Source organism: Argiope bruennichi, chromosome 9 (assembly GCF_947563725.1).
Source record: "Argiope bruennichi chromosome 9, qqArgBrue1.1, whole genome shotgun sequence".
In the NCBI taxonomy this organism is placed as follows: Eukaryota; Metazoa; Arthropoda; class Arachnida; order Araneae; family Araneidae; genus Argiope; species Argiope bruennichi.
This window is the reverse complement of record NC_079159.1, coordinates 107,431,569-107,448,905: the sequence shown is the minus strand read 5'-3', so window position 1 is coordinate 107,448,905 and position 17,337 is coordinate 107,431,569. Positions and strand designations below refer to the sequence as shown.

General features: G+C 32.0%; 2 protein-coding genes across 2 annotated transcripts in view; both read right to left on the bottom strand.

Annotated features, from left to right (window-relative positions):
- Positions 1–885: 885 nt before the first annotated feature.
- Positions 886–9,003, bottom strand: LOC129985051 (cyclin-dependent kinase 11-like). Its single transcript, XM_056094976.1, has 5 exons — positions 8,450–9,003; positions 7,678–7,888; positions 4,814–5,021; positions 2,630–2,703; positions 886–966 (listed from the first exon to the last, which is right to left on the bottom strand). The coding sequence occupies exons 1-5, from the start codon at positions 9,001–9,003 to the stop codon at positions 886–888; spliced, it is 1,128 nt and encodes a 375-aa protein (XP_055950951.1).
- Positions 9,004–17,103: 8,100 nt separating this feature from the next.
- LOC129985050 (uncharacterized) overlaps positions 17,104–17,337 on the bottom strand; it is a 32,550-nt gene continuing 32,316 nt past the window's right edge. The window contains exon 5 of the mRNA XM_056094975.1: positions 17,104–17,196. Coding sequence (XP_055950950.1) covers positions 17,104–17,196 — 93 coding nt within the window. The remainder of the gene's footprint in view (positions 17,197–17,337) is intronic.

The window sequence follows — 17,337 nt, the reverse complement described above, 5'->3', positions numbered from 1 at the left end:
TGTGGTTATCCCTGAGAATCTGATCCATCTATATGCCTTCCTCAGTCCATAGAATCGGGCATGGTAAATGGTAGAATTGTATATAAACTCTGAGTAATAAATATTTTGCGATGATTCCATCCCATCTACAGGTAATATGCAGCCCATAGAACATGAAATTGCAGTCAGAAAGAATTCCGAATATTAAATCTTTAGCACTTCATTTCACTCCAAGCCAGTTTCAGTCCATAGAGTCTGGCTTTCAAATGAAAGATCTGAAGAATGACGCTGTGCTGTTTATAAATGCTGCAATTCAATTTTTCTCAATGCTTTTTTAGTTCCTAGAAATTACACTTTGAGAAGCTGAAGGATTGGAGTAATGTTGTGATCGGCGATAATCTCATCCATCTATATGCCTTCTTCAGTCCATAGAATCAGGCATGGTAAATGGTAGGGCTGTATATGAATAATATATAGCGATGTTTCCATCCCAACTGCGATCATATTCAGTCCGTAGAACATGAAATTGCAGTCGGAAAGTATTGTGAGTATTAAATCTTTAGCAATTCATTTCACTGGAAGCCAGTTTCAGTCCATAGAGTCTGGCTTTCAAATGAAAGATCTGAAGAATGACGCTGTGCTGTTTATAAATGCTGCAGTTCAACTTTTCTCAATGCTTTTTCAGTTCCTAGAAATTACACTTTGAGAAGCTGAAGGATTGGAGTAATGTTGTGATCGGCGATAATCTCATCCATCTATATGCCTTCTTCAGTCCTTAGAATCAGGCATGGTAAATGGTAGGGCTGTATATGAGTAATATATAGCGATGTTTCCATCCCAACTGCGATCATATTCAGTCCGTAGAACATGAAATTGCAGTCAGAAAGAATTCCGAATATTAAATCTTTAGCACTTCATTTCACTCCAAGCCAGTTTCAGTCTATAGAGTCTGGCTTTCAAATGAAAGATCTGAAGAATGACGCTGTGCTGTTTATAAATGTTACAATTCAACTTTTCTCAATGTTTTTTCAGTCCCTAGTAATTACACTTCGAAATTCTGAAGTAAGAAAGGATTTCAGTAATGTGGTTATCCGCGAGAATCTGATCCATCTATATGCCTTCCTCAGTCCATAGAACCGGGCATGGTAAATGGTAGATTTTTATATAAACTCTGAGTAATAAATATTTTGCGATGATTCCATCCCAACTACAGTTAATAAGCAGCCCATAGAACATGAAATTGCAGTCAGAAAGAATTCCGAATATTAAATCTTTAGCAATTAATTTCACTCCAAGCAGCTTCATTCCATAGTCTGGCATTGAAATGAAATATCTGACGATTGTTTCTTTAAATGCTGCAATTTAAACTTACTCAGGTCTTTTTCAGTCCCTAGAAATTACACTTTGTAAAGCTGAAGTGAGGAAGGATTGGAGCAACGTTGTTATCGGCGAAAATCTGATCCATCTATTTGCCTTCTTCAGTCCGTAGAATGGACATGGTAAATGGCACAACTGTGTCGGGCATGTTAAATGGCAGAGATCCGAGTAATAAATATATTGTGATTATTCTATCCACACCACTGTCATATTCAGGGCATAGAATGTGAAATATCAGTTGGTTAAATTGTGACTTATAAAACAAAATTTCATTTCTTTAAATGAGAGTTCTCGTTCATATAATCCTGAATTAGAAACATTAGAAGTGCCATCTTTATTCCTTATGATGACAGGTATTGAGAAAGCTTTGCGTGTAAAGCATATATTTTCCAATTTCCATTCATCTGAATATTAGTTTTAGTTACTTGTTTATGACACGGGCAACTATTCAAGCAAGAATGGAAGGCACAAGAATTGAATGCTTAGCTCAAATTAATTCTATATCATTATTAGTTTCAATTCAATCAATCAAAATTATGTATCGAATATTAGAATTAAACAACTGATGTTGACATGATCCTTTGAAGGAGTTCCCATCATATCAAATTATTTTTAATTCATAAAATTATTAATCAAAAAGATGGTAATACGGAAGCTTTGTGAGTTAAACAGTTTTCACAAGAATAATCGTATATATTACTGCAGGTATTTTGCTGGATTATATTTTTCGTCTTCAGTCACTTTTATGATGCATTAGAAGTCCGATTGTATTAATTACTCTGAAGTTCTATTTGCAATGGAAATAGTGAAATTTCTCTTTGTCTCTATGGTATAAAAATAGATTCTCTTATCCATATAATGAATGAATTAATTTTTGCATAATTCGTATTATGCTTAGATAACCTATTGTAGTGATAATGTTTCAGCAGAAAATAGGTATCTGAGCATACTTTTTACATAGGTATATCCATCCTTGAATGCATCTCCGGGCTAGAAATTATGGAATATTCTTATGGCGTTTGAAATAGAACCTTTCGTGGATCATATCAGAAGAAGAATATTTGCTGGCAGTGTAAAATATTTTTCAAAAAAATAAATAAATAAACATTTTGCTCAATAAATGAAAAGTATGATAAAAAGAATAATTTTGAAGGGAGGGTCTGGAGATGAACATGCGTTTAAAAATGTATTATTAGTACTACTTGATGCAGGGAATGCAATTTCTGAACATTCTGCGCAGAGAGGTGCAGCGTCGCCGAAACCATTTACTCACCCTCCTTCTGATGGTTGGTGCTTCTATCTGATGATGATAAATCGTCGGGCCATAAATGCTCTCACTTGTCGGATCTATAAAATTGAAGTGATTTAATAAATTATAATAGAAATAATCCTCAATACATTTATTGCATATCAGATTTAATCGATCAGTTTTTATTCTAACATGAATAAATAGAAACTACACGATAGGCTTGAAACTAATGGCACTTGATAAAAGAATATTTTTTTAACTGCACGCAGTAAAATGAAAGATTGGTGAGATGAATTAAAATCCGAATGAAAGTATATATATTACACTCCCGAGTATCCAGTTTTTGACTTGCAAGCTCCTTACAATCCGGCCTAGTATCCGTTTATCCTAATTAAATGAGGAAGGCATAGAGTCTATTAAGTTAATCATTAAAAATATTTTCACAACCTTAAATCTGTAATTTTTGACACTTACTTCACTTTGCCTTTTCATTTATGTGTAATGCTTTATCAATGAAAAATAAAATCAGTTTGAGCCAATTTTTTAAAAAATAGGCCTAAGATTTACGTTAATGCTTTGCTTATGTTTCCTGCATTTAAGTTGGCCATAACAGAATTTTTCTTAAAATAGGAACAGTTTATATCCTTAAACTTACTTTTTTCTGAAAGAAATTCTTGAAACGTTCATTGCAGTATATAAACTAATAAACCAGAGGTTTCTATTTTAGCTCGACACGTTACAGGCTACTGACTGCTTCTGTGACTCGCCGAGCCGATGCGATATTTCAAAACCCTACACATGTTTTGAGAGGATGGCTTTTATCCACAATATCTATGCTATTTAAACTAATGATTGATAAAGTAATTGCGCGAATTTCTTTAAAAGAACTCCTTAGATTTGTTAAATTTTTTGGCGATTTGCGGTTTCACCCAAAATATTGGTTGTTCTTAATTTGAATTTCATACGTTAATATTAACTTTGATCCGTCAAGATAGTATCTTGAAGGTCAAATTATGGTTGATATCGAAACCGTATAATTATAATAGCATGTTATTAATGAAGGAGAAAATGATTCTTTCAAGTGTATTCAACTCTCATGATTTCCTAATATTTCAAAAAATGTGTGGGGAATCTAGTTCAAATTGCACATTTTCTTTTTCCGTGATGTGATTTCACCATCCGATTTTTCATTTACACTTTAGAGAAGAATACCGGGATTGTTGAGCCGGCGTCCTGGCATAGGGGTAGCGTGTCTTTCCCGTGATCTGGGTGTCCCGGGTTCGAGTCCTGGTTCGGGCATGCTTGTTCTCTACCCTGTGTTATATCTGTAAAGTGCGTAGATGAGCCCCCACCCCTGTAAAAAGGGGGTTGTGCAAGCGAGTGTGTGTGTGCTATCTTCATATGAGCTAGAAGTCAGACTTCTGCCCTCGGGTGCTCAGTGGTTTTTACCGTCAGAAGCTACTCCACTAAAACGTGGCTTAAATTAGCCACACGAAAAAAAAAACCGTGCTTGTTCTTCCTTAACTTTAAACAATGGCAAAAAATCACATGATTAAATCTCTACTAATAATAAAGATGAAACTGCGTATCTGTCTATGTGTATGCGTGTTTTGGTATTTTACGAGCATTTGATGAATAACAGTTTGAGGTATTGAAATTTCAGTATCTCAAAGATGTAAGATATCTGTCAACGGAAATTTAAATTTTAAGTGCGTTGGATACAATGAGATTGGACCCTATTAAAATGCCTGAGCGAAAGTATAATTTAGTAAACAAGAAAGGTGTAAGATTCAAATTAATGCGAATAGAATCTCTGTCAGAACTCAGGTAGCACCAAATTGCACAATACATTATATATTATTATTCAGTATTAAACAATATTATACGATATTGCTAATATTTTTTTATATCATAAAATATTGTACAATATATGTGTGCTACTAGAGAACTTGAAATAAAAAAATACTTCCTAAATAAAAATATTAAAAGATTTGATATTTCTTTGCAGCAGATTATACCGTCAGATAAGCCTTTTGCTCAGTGTTAGTTGAAAATAAACATGATTCAAATTTATTGAATTCTTATTTGATTGTATTGAAATACGATTAAGAGTATGTAACCATTTTAAAATATGTAAAATTGCCTTTTGTATTTCTACGACTTTATTTAAAAAGTAAATCATATGAAAAGATATTTCGGAGAACTTACTTGGGCGTTGCCAGAGTGCATCAACATCATTACATACGTAATCTCCCTGCCCAAGAAATTTGTGTTTCATGCCGGTTTCAGCCGTGACTCTTGCAGATGGATTGGATTTGAGGAACGAGTGGATGAAATCCAGAGCAAGTTTTACATCCTCATAGGTGATGTCGACTGCAGGGAGTGCGGATTTGAGCTTATCAGTAAATGCTTCTTCCTGAAAATGAAGAAATCAGACTCAGATTACCGAAAAAAATATGATTTTATGAAAAAACGATAATTTTTAATCTTTGATTTTAATTTAAAGAAGATTATTATAAATTAGTCAAGAAAAAAAAATGATTCTATTTGTAAATACAAGGCCGATCCAATTGTTTCGATTTTTTTTTTTTATTATTATTTACAATCATTTTACCATCCGTTTCATAACGTCATGAATTAATTCAATCCTTTCTCGCAATATTAACCAATAAAATTTTTAAATTCAAATTTATATGTTATTCTATAATAATCTTGATATAAGAAAAGAAATTTTTTCAGAATAAAAATAAAAATTTAAAATTTCTGAAATTATTAATATTTCTAATCTTGTACGTTTTTGCTTTTATCTTCCAATGCTTCGTACAACAGAAAGAAAAAAAAACCTTATTTGTTCTATCAACCGAATTCGAAGACAAGAGGGAGAAAATGAATCGTTTTCTATCTTGATTTGTTCTAATAAAAACGTATAAGTTTTATCCAAAATCGTTTTAAATTGCATCAATAATTTACATCTAAGAAACCTAATAGCTTATAAGTAGAAAAGTAGAATTAGCAAAAGTTATATTTAAATTAATTTTTTAAAAGTGATTAAAAACCTAGCAAAACAAGTAAGGTAATGATATTAATGCCACTCAGAAGTTTATTACCTGAATTTAGGATTTTTTGGAACTTCATGATTATCCCATCGACCATTTTCGCCAAACCCGATATTATCGCCAAAATACCTTTGTGCAAATAACCGCAACAATTATTAACTTTTTATTATGGTGGATTCAAAGGATTATGCCTTTTCGATAATCCTTTGTCGCATTTTGAGAGGATTAGCGCATTTTCGTGATCGTTGACAGGTCAACGTTATATCCACAAAGTACCGATTTTTTATAGCTCAGTAACTTTTAAATCTCAATTAATCTTTCTGTGTATTAGGGAATACATAGGCAAAATTTCAATTTAATCCATTAGGAAGTGTGGAATTGTTTAAGGTTAAAACAAGCGAATTTTCAATGTTAAGTACATTGAAGAAAGAACGAATCTAATATCGAGTATGGCAGCTTCAAGGATGCAGAATTATTGCAACACGATGAAGCATAGACTCAACTAATAATTGAAGGTGACTTGGAGGTCCTTCACACCATGAGTGTAGTCCAGAAATCCAAGGGAGAATGAGGCGGTGGAGATCTCTTCTAAGCAGCACGTTGCACGCCATACCAGACACAATAATATGAATGTTTGGGGATTTAGGAGACAAGGAAAGTGTGGAAATTCAGAAAACCCTCCCTCCCCCGGAGCAACCTGGTAGTAACTATCAACATGCGGAGTGCTGCACTGTTCGTCTGGAAATATCCATTGGAATGTTCATCGAATATGAATAGATGCAGGACGCACATGTGCCCATCTCCTATCAGAGTCATCTCCTGTCCCCATAGTACTCCAACTGCACAAGTTCTCATACCATGACAGTGACTTCGCCAACTTGATGTTTCCCGTTGACACATAGGGTATGTACATGGATTCATGAAGTGGTCTCCATACCCATACACGTTCATCAGCTGGATACAGCAGAATGCGAGATTCGTCAGACCATGCAATGCGTTCCCAGTCATCAACATTTCAATATAATTTTTGGTGCACAGAGACATGATGTAACGTTTTTTGCCTCCAGTCAACAACCGTAAAAAATTGACTTTCAGGATCGAAAGCCCATATCGATAATGGTCCGTTGAAAAATTCACACGTTGAAATTGGTTGATGCACCAGCATTAAAATCCACGGCAATGTGAGGAAGGATTGCTGGTATTTTCCATTTAATGATTTACATGATTTTCCGTTGGTCCTGTTCTTTCACGATTTTTTCCTCGGACACAGCGATGTCGAAGATTTGATGTTTTACCAGATTCTCGATCATGGTACAATCTTGAAATGATCGGTTGCGAAAATCGAAACTTTATCACTAGCTCGGATATGCTAAGTCTCATCTTCTGTGCGCCGATTATAGCATTTCATTGAAATTCGCTTAAATCTTGATAACCCGTCATTTATCATCTCTCTAACAACTTTGACAGACACTTACAATCCTATATAGATGCTGCTGACCGTATCTCATTCCTCGGATCGGTTTCATAGCTCAATTATTTGCATAACCAATCCTATACCAAATTTTCTGGCCCTTTAATGTAAGCAGATTAAGTTTTTCAGGGAAATAAATGAAATAAAATTTCTTTTTATTATATTTATATTATATTATTTATTATGCATTTATTCTTTTTATTATATAACTTTAAAAATTAAAACTTAACAAATAACTTAAAAACACCAATTGTATTTTCTTAATTAAACTCAAAGTTAAGATAAAATATTTTTCTGACTCTCAGGAAAGGGAGAATTCGGCTCCATAATTTGTATAGAAATTAAATTTTAAAGATTGTGAAACGAACTTTTCAAGCATACAGATATGAAAATAATTTGGAATATTCCGCTTTCAGAATTTTACATTTGAAATTTGAATTCATTCTATTTGTTACTTCTATTATTATTCATTCTATAAAAAATTCATCTAGAATATTAAATGGTGCAAAACTTTAATTAGTTGGAAAATTATTATATTTGCTTACCATCAAGGCTCCCCTTATTGACGCGTGTCGAAGTTCTGTGCCCAGATGTCGGCAGGCGAAGGATCGCACCATATGGAAATTACTGAGAACCTCGAAGGACATGAGGCCATATGTCCACAGGTCAAAGGCGCGACCATCGATTGTTTCGCCCTTTTTAAGCACACGAAAGGCTTCTGGAGGCTGATACATTATAGGCAAGCCGATGTCGTCGCTAAATAAAAAAAAGTAATGTAGATGACTCAATAATTGATTGCTATTATTCACTTTACAAAACTAATAAAAAATTAATTTTGCTCGTTTACAGTATACGGTCTACGCCAAATTGGCGATAAACGGTAATTTCTGGCTGCCCTAACAGGCATTCGTATTCTATTTTATGGTAACCATAATGCAGACTTAAAACTGACTTAAAAAAAGTCTCGTGTATTTAGTAAGTTATAGGATTAAGTCTAACATGGCTTAACTAGTTGGTCACGAATCATAAAATACTAAACACGCATCATTGGCGACTTCTTGGCGAAACTAAAAGGGTGTCAATAGAGCGTATACGTGAGCTGCGGAAATATAATTTTGAAAAATATTTATTAATTAAATTTAAAAAAAATCAATAAATAGATTCCAAAACTCTTTTCCAACAATTTTGTCATAAAACGTAATGTGTGTGTCAAAATGAATGTCTCATTAAAATATTTTGAATTTAAAAATCGACCTACACTTCAAATGAATTGAAACAATTTAATATTTTAATTTATTTGCAATGAACATTTCTTACCTTCCTATGCAGGATGTCGTTCTGTTGAGAAATGTAAAATCTGCTATCATTGCTTTTGAGGCACGCCGTGATATCAGAACATTATCGGATTTCATATCCAGGTGACAGAGGTTTTTATAGTGTAAATAGTCTAATCCGCATAATACTTGGTGTAGCCATAACTTTATCTGATTGAGGGACTCTGGGTTTTCAAGGTATTCATTTGAGGTCACCGCTTTCATCAGGTCGTAAGGGTAGACCTGCATTTCGAAGCAAGCAATATTGAGTGTTGGGAACATGGTTAGTCTTTGCAGAGGTACAATATTTTCATGGCGCAACCTGATCCAAAGTTTTCGCTCACCCTCATTGACCTCTTTTAAATACAGTAATTTCACAGCCACTCCGTCTTCATTTTCTGGATGGTTAAAGCGAATCACTGATCCAAATGAGCCTTCTCCAAGAATTCTGGGGTTATTGTATCCAAAAATTTTTTTCAGTAATTGCGTGGTCCTTAGATATGCTGTTTCTGGGTCACGAATCGGGTCCAAATCTTCATACAAATCTTCAGTAGACATTGCAGATGTGTTAAATTATCCTTGAAAATCACTGATAGAAAACTTGCTTAACTATGCGAATGCGAAACGAATATTAACTCTGTTATCAGAGCAACAAAGAACGAATCGCAACAGTATTGTACCACAATATAATATTTCTTTATTGAAATTCAATTGTTAAAATTCTCGAAACTGATAAGCGACTTTTAAACTATCGTAAGAGCAGAATATTTAAAACAAATGTCTTTTGTATCATTGTTTAATATATTGTTACGAAATTTAGTGTTATACTCGTGATTTGTAGACATATTTCCAAAACGGAGACATTTTTTTAATTCAAAAAATAATTAAAAGAATGGTCACTGAAGTTTTGATTTCTGAAAGTAGTACACTATGAAAATGTATAACATAAGGAAAAATTAGAATTTTCTTTCTCGTATACAAAGTATAGAGAAAGTACTCTATTCAAAAAATAAAATTAAAATTAAAAATTTTGTGGGATTTCCTTGCTTGTGAATTCCCTGATTTCGAAAAATCTATTTTTGGCAAAAAGTGTATCTATTTCTCTCTCTCTCTCTCTCTGTTGCAGGATAAATCAAACCGCTTTGATGTATGAAACTTACTAATATGTTGATATGAAAATTTTTATATTTTTCTCCAATTTTAAATGAAATTCAATCGTAGGAATCGTAGTCCTTCTCTATGGCTACTAAGAGTAAAGATTTAAATAAATAAAATGTGGTGCACAGTCTTAGCCCTTATAATATAGATTCTTAAATGTTGAATCAAATCTGTCAAAGAATCCACTGTTTATTGGTCTGCAATTCTCCATATATGTAAATCCATTATCATAAACGTGATTACTTATATCAATAAAATCTGGCATTATTTTGAATATCTATAAATTAAACGCATTGTTTTTATTTGTTATAAATGAATTAAATGCCTCATTTTAAAAAAATGTTGAAAGTACATATGAATATTTTAAGGTTTGGTAAATTTATTGTTGGCAGAAGTGAGAGTAGAAGCCAAGTGCATACAGATTTGTCATATATAAATATGTAATGATGTTTTAAATTATAATTTCAATTTAATTAATTTGCATGGCTTTATCTTAATTTAGCCCATAGTAACTTCATTCTAAAATATTCTCTTATTTCCTGATCCAATTCCACTTTCTCTACTTAAATAATTCAAGAAAAGCTTTATAAAATTGCTGAATCGGCTAAAAGCCTCACATTCCCAAACTCCGAGTGAAGGGACAAAATATCGCTGACTTGACAAATTCTTTTTTTGAAAGATCCCTGTGTTTCCCTTGTCTCGTTGGCGCGTGTAGCGAAAATCCCTATCGAAATCTCGTTTTATATAAGCACTATGGAGAAATATTTTCACTATCAATATCTCAGGTTATATAAGACCAGGGAGAAAATGTTCAAGAGCCTTTTCCTCATTTCTGTCTGTGTTTTGTGTGTGCTCGTCGCTCCTGCTTGTACATAATGCGTGCTTCTCCAAGATGAAATAAAACGGCGTCACCAAATCGAAAGTCTCTTCACTGTCTTCGAAGCTGCATTCTGCTTCACATAAAATAATGCTTACATATATGAGAGAGAGAGAAAGAGAGAGAGAGAGAGAGACTGCATAATTTTGATAAATTATGAGAGCAGTAATGTGTGTTTGTGAACAATCGTGCACAGCTTTTTTTATAAGTAATTTTTATTAATAGCAGATGTTACATCGAATAAAATATTTAATGAATACTTTAAATATTTGATGTACATTTCACCTTTTTGAAATGTACATCCTATATTAAGGTTATAGACTAATTCAAGTTTCAGTTATGAGCTTCAAAGGGATCTTTTCATAAAGAAGTTTCAAACATCGAATCCTTTCTCTTTGTAAAATTCCTGATTCCAACTGCAGGTAACACAAATAGAAAAACCAGAGAATTAGATATTCGTATATTCAAAACTGGACGCTGTAAATTATAATCGATGGAAAGTAGATTTGAAAATAATTCTGACTGACAAAATTGAGAATTTATTTAAAATGAAGAAGTTGAAACCCGTCATATGGAAACAAAGCTAAAAATATCCAGGTAGCAAAAAGAAAAAGCCCACATCATCGTTCTGTGTTATTGTGAGTTGACACATTAAGATGTCGCAACTGATTTATCGTTCGGTTTTTTAGTTCTAATAATTAATCTCAGACCAGGAGCACTCTTACGAAATGTAAATGTTTCTCAAAGACTCTATAAATATATTGTAAATATTAGAATATAATTTTAATGTAAAAATGCATCATATTTATTTTATTTTACAACACATATAACAACTACAAGAATATTCCAGCAATAGCGAATATGTGATCGTATTACTTGATACTACGTATTTACTACTTTCAATTATTGCAACGCAAAACAATTGTCAATCATAATATACCAGTGACATGAAACGTTATTCTTCTTATAATTAATACTAATGACGGAAAAGCAGCTTTGCACATCCTTCAAGCAAATTTTGAACCTTAAGCAAGAACAGGACTAATAAGCTTAATCTTTCTTCTCTATGAATAAAGGCTCAATGATTTTATTTGATTTAATGAAGTTAGTGGCGCAAAAACCCATTCATGATTATGCTGTATGGTATGAAACGTATGGTATAAATTCAAACTTTGTATTATAAACTCTTTAGATAAAATCTTATCATATTTCATGTCACCGTTAATGGAATACGATAAAAAGCAGTAAAAAAACACTAATACTGAATTGTTTTTAATTGGTACACACGGTAAAAACCAATCATTTTTAAGAAAGTGAAAAGTTGTGGGTGATTTAATATTTAATCACCCACATCTGAAATTACGAAGAATATTTTTTAAAATGTCAGAGGAAGAATGAAAGCCCCTAATCCGTTGTGAAAATAAATTGTGGGAAATCAATTAGAAAGTGCTCAAATGACAATTGGCATCGGTATTCTGTACACTGAGGGGAGGTTTCTCCCAATAACAAATGCCTATGCGTGAGTCGAGTGGGACCTATTCTTAATCGAGTAAGTGTTGCGTCATGCTTTCTATTAGATAAGCTGGGCCAATGATCAGTAATGTGTTTCATTGAATGAAGCTTATTTGTATTTTTGAGATCCCACTCAATTTGCCATTCTGAGTAGAGGTTGATTTTAAAATATATTTTTATATCATTGAAAGGGTCAAGACAATCTAAAATAGTAATGGCAGATTTGTATAATTGTCAGCCAGTTCATTGCCAAATATCCCTACGTGAGAGGGAACCAAGAAAAGGAGGATAGAGGATCCTTATCATGTTAGAAGAGCATGCAAGGCTGAATGAAAACGGACAAACGATTAGAATATTTTACTGAATAGTCGGAGAAAACGAGGTACTTATTAGAGGAGCAGCTCAGTTTTGAGATGCATGAATGTATCTTGCATATTCTATGAATCCGAAAACTACCCATCGAGGACGATAAATAGTTCGAATTTACAAATATTGAAAGTCAACTGGTAAAAGAACCTCAGAGGATATTACAGAGGACGAAAGGTCGAAGTGAAGATGCAATGGCCAACGGCCTATATCTCGAATCTTACCTTTTAAACAGAAAAGAATCTTCAATCTGCATTTGAACAGCTCTTGGCCAGCCTAAAGAACTTGGATGTAGCACTTGAAACAACCTATATTATAGTTTTTACAATCGCGAAGGTGTTCATGTAATTTTGTAATTTGTAACTATCATTTTTGTGTGATTATTTATATGCTAAATTGGTTAATTAATATTGATAATAGATGGCGCTGCATGTATTCTCTAAACTGTATAGTTGAGAGTGAGTGGTGAGCACTTGTGTTTTGTCACTTCCACGTCTGTTCTGGAATAAACTACTGCAACTGTGCACAGCTCGTTCCTTGTTAGCGGAAATGTTGAATGTGGTGTCTCATTGCATAGATTAATTAGCAGAAGGCAACCAAGAATTGCTCATTAGAAAACATTCCGCCCACCCAGCAGGAAAAATGTATGGGATTAAGAGCTGCTATAGTAAAAAGAGAAAGAGAGAGAGATTGAAATCAGAATGCTCGATTTTGAGATGTGTAACGAGACTTTTACAGTGATGATCAGAGCCATTTCTATTCTATTACCGTAACTGTGGACTTGGATGAACAGGTAGTGAACTCATCGGCTACATTACTCTTCTTTATCGAACGTTACTGGTTCGATGACTTTATAGAACTGTTACCATTCGAACTTTGATCGACGTCAAAGACGGGGAATCGAAAATTGTAGTAACAGGTAAAAAAATTTCTATATTTATAGTTAATATTTATATCTTAAGCTAATCTTCAAGAATGTTTTTTTTCGCACTGAATATGTTAAGAATTTTATTTAATTAGAGGCGTAATGTTTGATGTAGCGAGTTTTAGTATTATTTAACTTGATAATAAAAGATTACGTATGATATTAAAAGTAAAGATTTCATGACAATTCCAACTATTGAAAAACTGTAGGTTGCATCGGTATTACCAGTTAATTGTGTATATTTTTAATCAAATCTTGTTAAAAGTGGTATCCCATAAAATGGCTTATCTTAGTAAGCTAAAATTTTCCAAAAAGTTTTGGAAATCTGCTTTTGAAAAGCGACATATTTCCCAAGTTGTTTCAGATTCAAATATGGGGAATGAAACGAATGCAAAAGTACCCTTCCAATCCTTAATTAGATGCTTATTTTTAGGACACAAAGTCGACCTTCACTTAATGTGAAATTATATCTCAATTTTAGAATAATGATTTGTCTAATCATTTGTTAAAAATATTTGTATAAATATTGTTTTATAGAATGTACGTGATTGCAGTCTTGCTGTTTAGTTCGATTTAAACTAGAGATGCAAACAGACAAATCGATATTGAAATAGTGGATATGTTGTATCTGCAAGCAAAACTCCAGTTTCATGGAAAGCAGGACAACAAATACATTGCACTCAGTGCTATGAAATCAAATTTTTTCTTGCTTTGATAGACTGCGCAGAATCTCTTATGGATTAAAATGCATTAAATAAAATTAATTTATTATTTAAACTAATTTTGTATGAAACGATAAATTTGCTATATATTTTAGTGAGAAAAAAAAATTTAAAATGCTAAAACTAAACAAATTGGTAACCATTCACATTTCATTAAGAAGTGATTAGGTAAGAAAAAAGTTATATTAAAATTCAAACTTGGCATTTTATTGACTAAACCTCCATTGTTAAATGTAAATTGAATAGCATTAAATATCAGTTTACATGTTTTAATTGAGGTTACATGTCACGTTGTTAAATGTATTTCTTTGGTTAAATCAATTAAGAATAAAGATACTTTACTTCAAATTTAGTTTTCATTTTCCTTGAATTTTTAAGAATTTGGAAAATTATAGTCAATTCTGTACTCTTTTTTTTCTTTCTTCAATCGTTTAGTTAAGTGTTTTCCTTTGATCCTGAGAATCAACTATTTAGATTGAAGCCCATTTTAAATTAATTTAATTATTAGACACAGCTGAAAGATGTACGACTGAAGAATGTGATCATGTCTCACTAAACGAGACATTAAAACGAGTTTTCTCTAAACGCTTGTGCTGTCTGAGGTTGTTTAATAACGACTTTCTGCTTGTGTGCTGCTGTTTACTACAAGGGCCGTTCTTTTGTACGTTTTGACTGTGTTTTGTCACTGTGTGTTCTTGCTTTCTGGTAAAATCAAGTGCTTTTATCCTTTATTCAGCTTGTTGGACTTTCCCACTGTACACCCACTGATGGATATTGATTAGATTCCTTAACAATATTGTACCCGAATACCTTTTAGCCTCGCAACTATAATATATCAAAGTTTTCAAAATCATTCAAGATAATAAAACCAAATTTTTTATGCCTTTGTAAAGTGGTGTCATCGACGCATTAAGAATGATTACATTGAGATAATTCTGTGCAAAGTGGTAGTAAATAAGGTATGCAAAAAAAATTTGATTGTTTCTCTTTCGATACTTATCACTCAAATGAAAAAAAGCGTTATTTTTTAAAATCTAATGAAGAATAATAAAATAATTATTAGTTCCTATAAGAAAATTACATATCCAAATAATTGAATAAATGAGCTGAAGAGGGTTTACTCTTTTTATCTAATTTTAACTATTCAGTAAATGCCGTGATTAAATGCAGCAATTCAATGGTTGTAATTTGATGCAGATTCGCTGTTTCTCTTCACATTGACTTCAAACATAAAATTCTTTTTCCAAAGTGGTTCTGAGATTTATCCAATAACCAAATGTGGGGAATTAATTCTTTACAATCAAATATTTCTTGAAAACTTTGCATTTTTCAGCCGGTCTAAAAGTTCTTTCGACTTTTCTTTTTTTAATCTATACTAAATTTCCAGTCGCATTGAAGAATTCATAAATGGAGACAAAAATATCCATTATATAAATATTCAATGCTCTGATTAAAATTCTTTCGCCTTTGCCAATTAAATATATTCCATCTCGCCTTTTCTCCTTTCTTTTTATTCATAAATTTTATCATAAACAGAATCGAACTTCTCCAGAGAGTAATGATTAAAATGAGAGAAATATAATGATTACCTTTTTTAAAATGAATAAAAATGGCACTAATTCAATATTCCTTTCTTCATCACATGAATTTATCAATATCCAAATATGCAAGGATCCGTTTTACCATCAAGTGTCCTAACTTCTCCAACACAAGATTTCCACAAATGTTTGCCATTAAACAAATCATGTGTCAATTCCTGTAATTTTTATGAATAACATTCCTAAAAATAAGAGCTCTGAGTGAAGGCTTTTCATGTTGATTTCTTTTATTTGACTATCGTTTTAAAGTTGCTTTTATTTCTTAAATGAATCACAATTATCGTTTGAGAAATAACGATTATTTTAAACTCTGCTTTGAGTAAGATAAGCTTCGTGTTTATGTAGTTTTTGTATCGGTTTTTTTTTCTTCCGGTTTTGTATTTTAAGAAAGATTAAGATTTTTTTCAGAAAGGAATTCGAATGCTGTTGATTGAAAAATATTAACACTAAAAGTTTTTTTATAAAATGGTAAGCTAGTTTTCATAACTGAGATTGCTTAGAAAATATTTTCCATTTTTGAACCTTTAATTTAAAAATAAATTGAATTTTAACTATTTGAGACTCTTGCATATTTAAAATGTTAGATAACTAAATCATTCACTTTATTAATAATTTTTATGGATGAAAATCTTAATATTAGTAAATCTTTATTTTCATAACAAGTATTCTTAATAAATCAATGTTTTAAACATTAAATATGTTTCAACTTCAGTGTAATTATTGAAGAAATGTCAATTTTCCTCTATTATTTTTTTCAAAATATCAATCTATCCTCATTCATTTTAGTTCTCAACATTTTCAATTGAAATTCGTTTTGTCATAGTTACAGTTTAATAAATATTTAAGTAACCATGTATATGCATACATTATAAGTTAAAAAATTTTATTTGGCTATTGCCTATTATCAGATCATAGTATCAATAAGATATAATAAAAACTATTTTACCCTTACACTATAAATATTTTGTATTTGGCATGTCATGAAGATCTTTATAATGTTATCTGAAATATGAGCTTGCTTCCATCCATTTTGCAATAATTTAAAAGTTGTAATAAAAAGTTGCGCCAAAAAATATTAGAAACCATTGCATGTCATAAGTGTTTAGAAAAGTGTTTTTTTGCTTTATTTGGCGTGAAATTATTATTAGTAAGAAAAATGCAGAATTAAAATCAAACTTCAGCAACTATACGAATATTTTCTATAACATCTTAACTCTTTTGCATGCCCATACAATGTTTCAATCCTTAATTCCTTCTACGTCTTGTGTAGTAAAAGCAAGACTAATAATTGCTGAATTTTAACTTATAGTTGTAAAATGGCGATAATTCGATGTTTCGACGAGTTTTCTCTAAACGCTTATGCTGTCTGAGGTTGTTCAATAACGAATTTCTGCTTGTTTGCTATGCTTACTACAAGTCCTGTCCATGTGTACGTTTTGACTGTGTTTTGTCACTGTGTGTTTTTGCTTTCTGGTAAAATCAAGTGTTTTTATCCCTTATTCAGCTTGTTGGACTTTCCCACTGTACACCCACGGATGGATATTGAGGAGATTCCTTAACAATATTGTACCCGAATACCTTCCAGCCTCGCAACTATAATATATCAAAGTTTTCAAAATCATTCAAGTTATTAAAATCTAATTTTTGATTCATTTGTATAGCATAATCATTGACGCATTAAGAATGATTGCATTAAAGTCATTCTGTGCAAAGAGGTAGTAAATAGTTATGCAA

Coding starts and splice junctions, on each gene's coding strand:
- LOC129985051 (XM_056094976.1), bottom strand. CDS start 9,003: ATGTCTACTGAAGATTTGTATGAAGATTTGGACCCGATTCGTGACCCA. Junction 5,022..7,677: donor CAATAAGGGGAGCCTTGATG/GTAAGCAAATAT, acceptor CTTCATTTTCAG/GAAGAAGCATTTACTGATAA. Junction 2,704..4,813: donor TGCACTCTGGCAACGCCCAA/GTAAGTTCTCCG, acceptor TCAATTTTATAG/ATCCGACAAGTGAGAGCATT.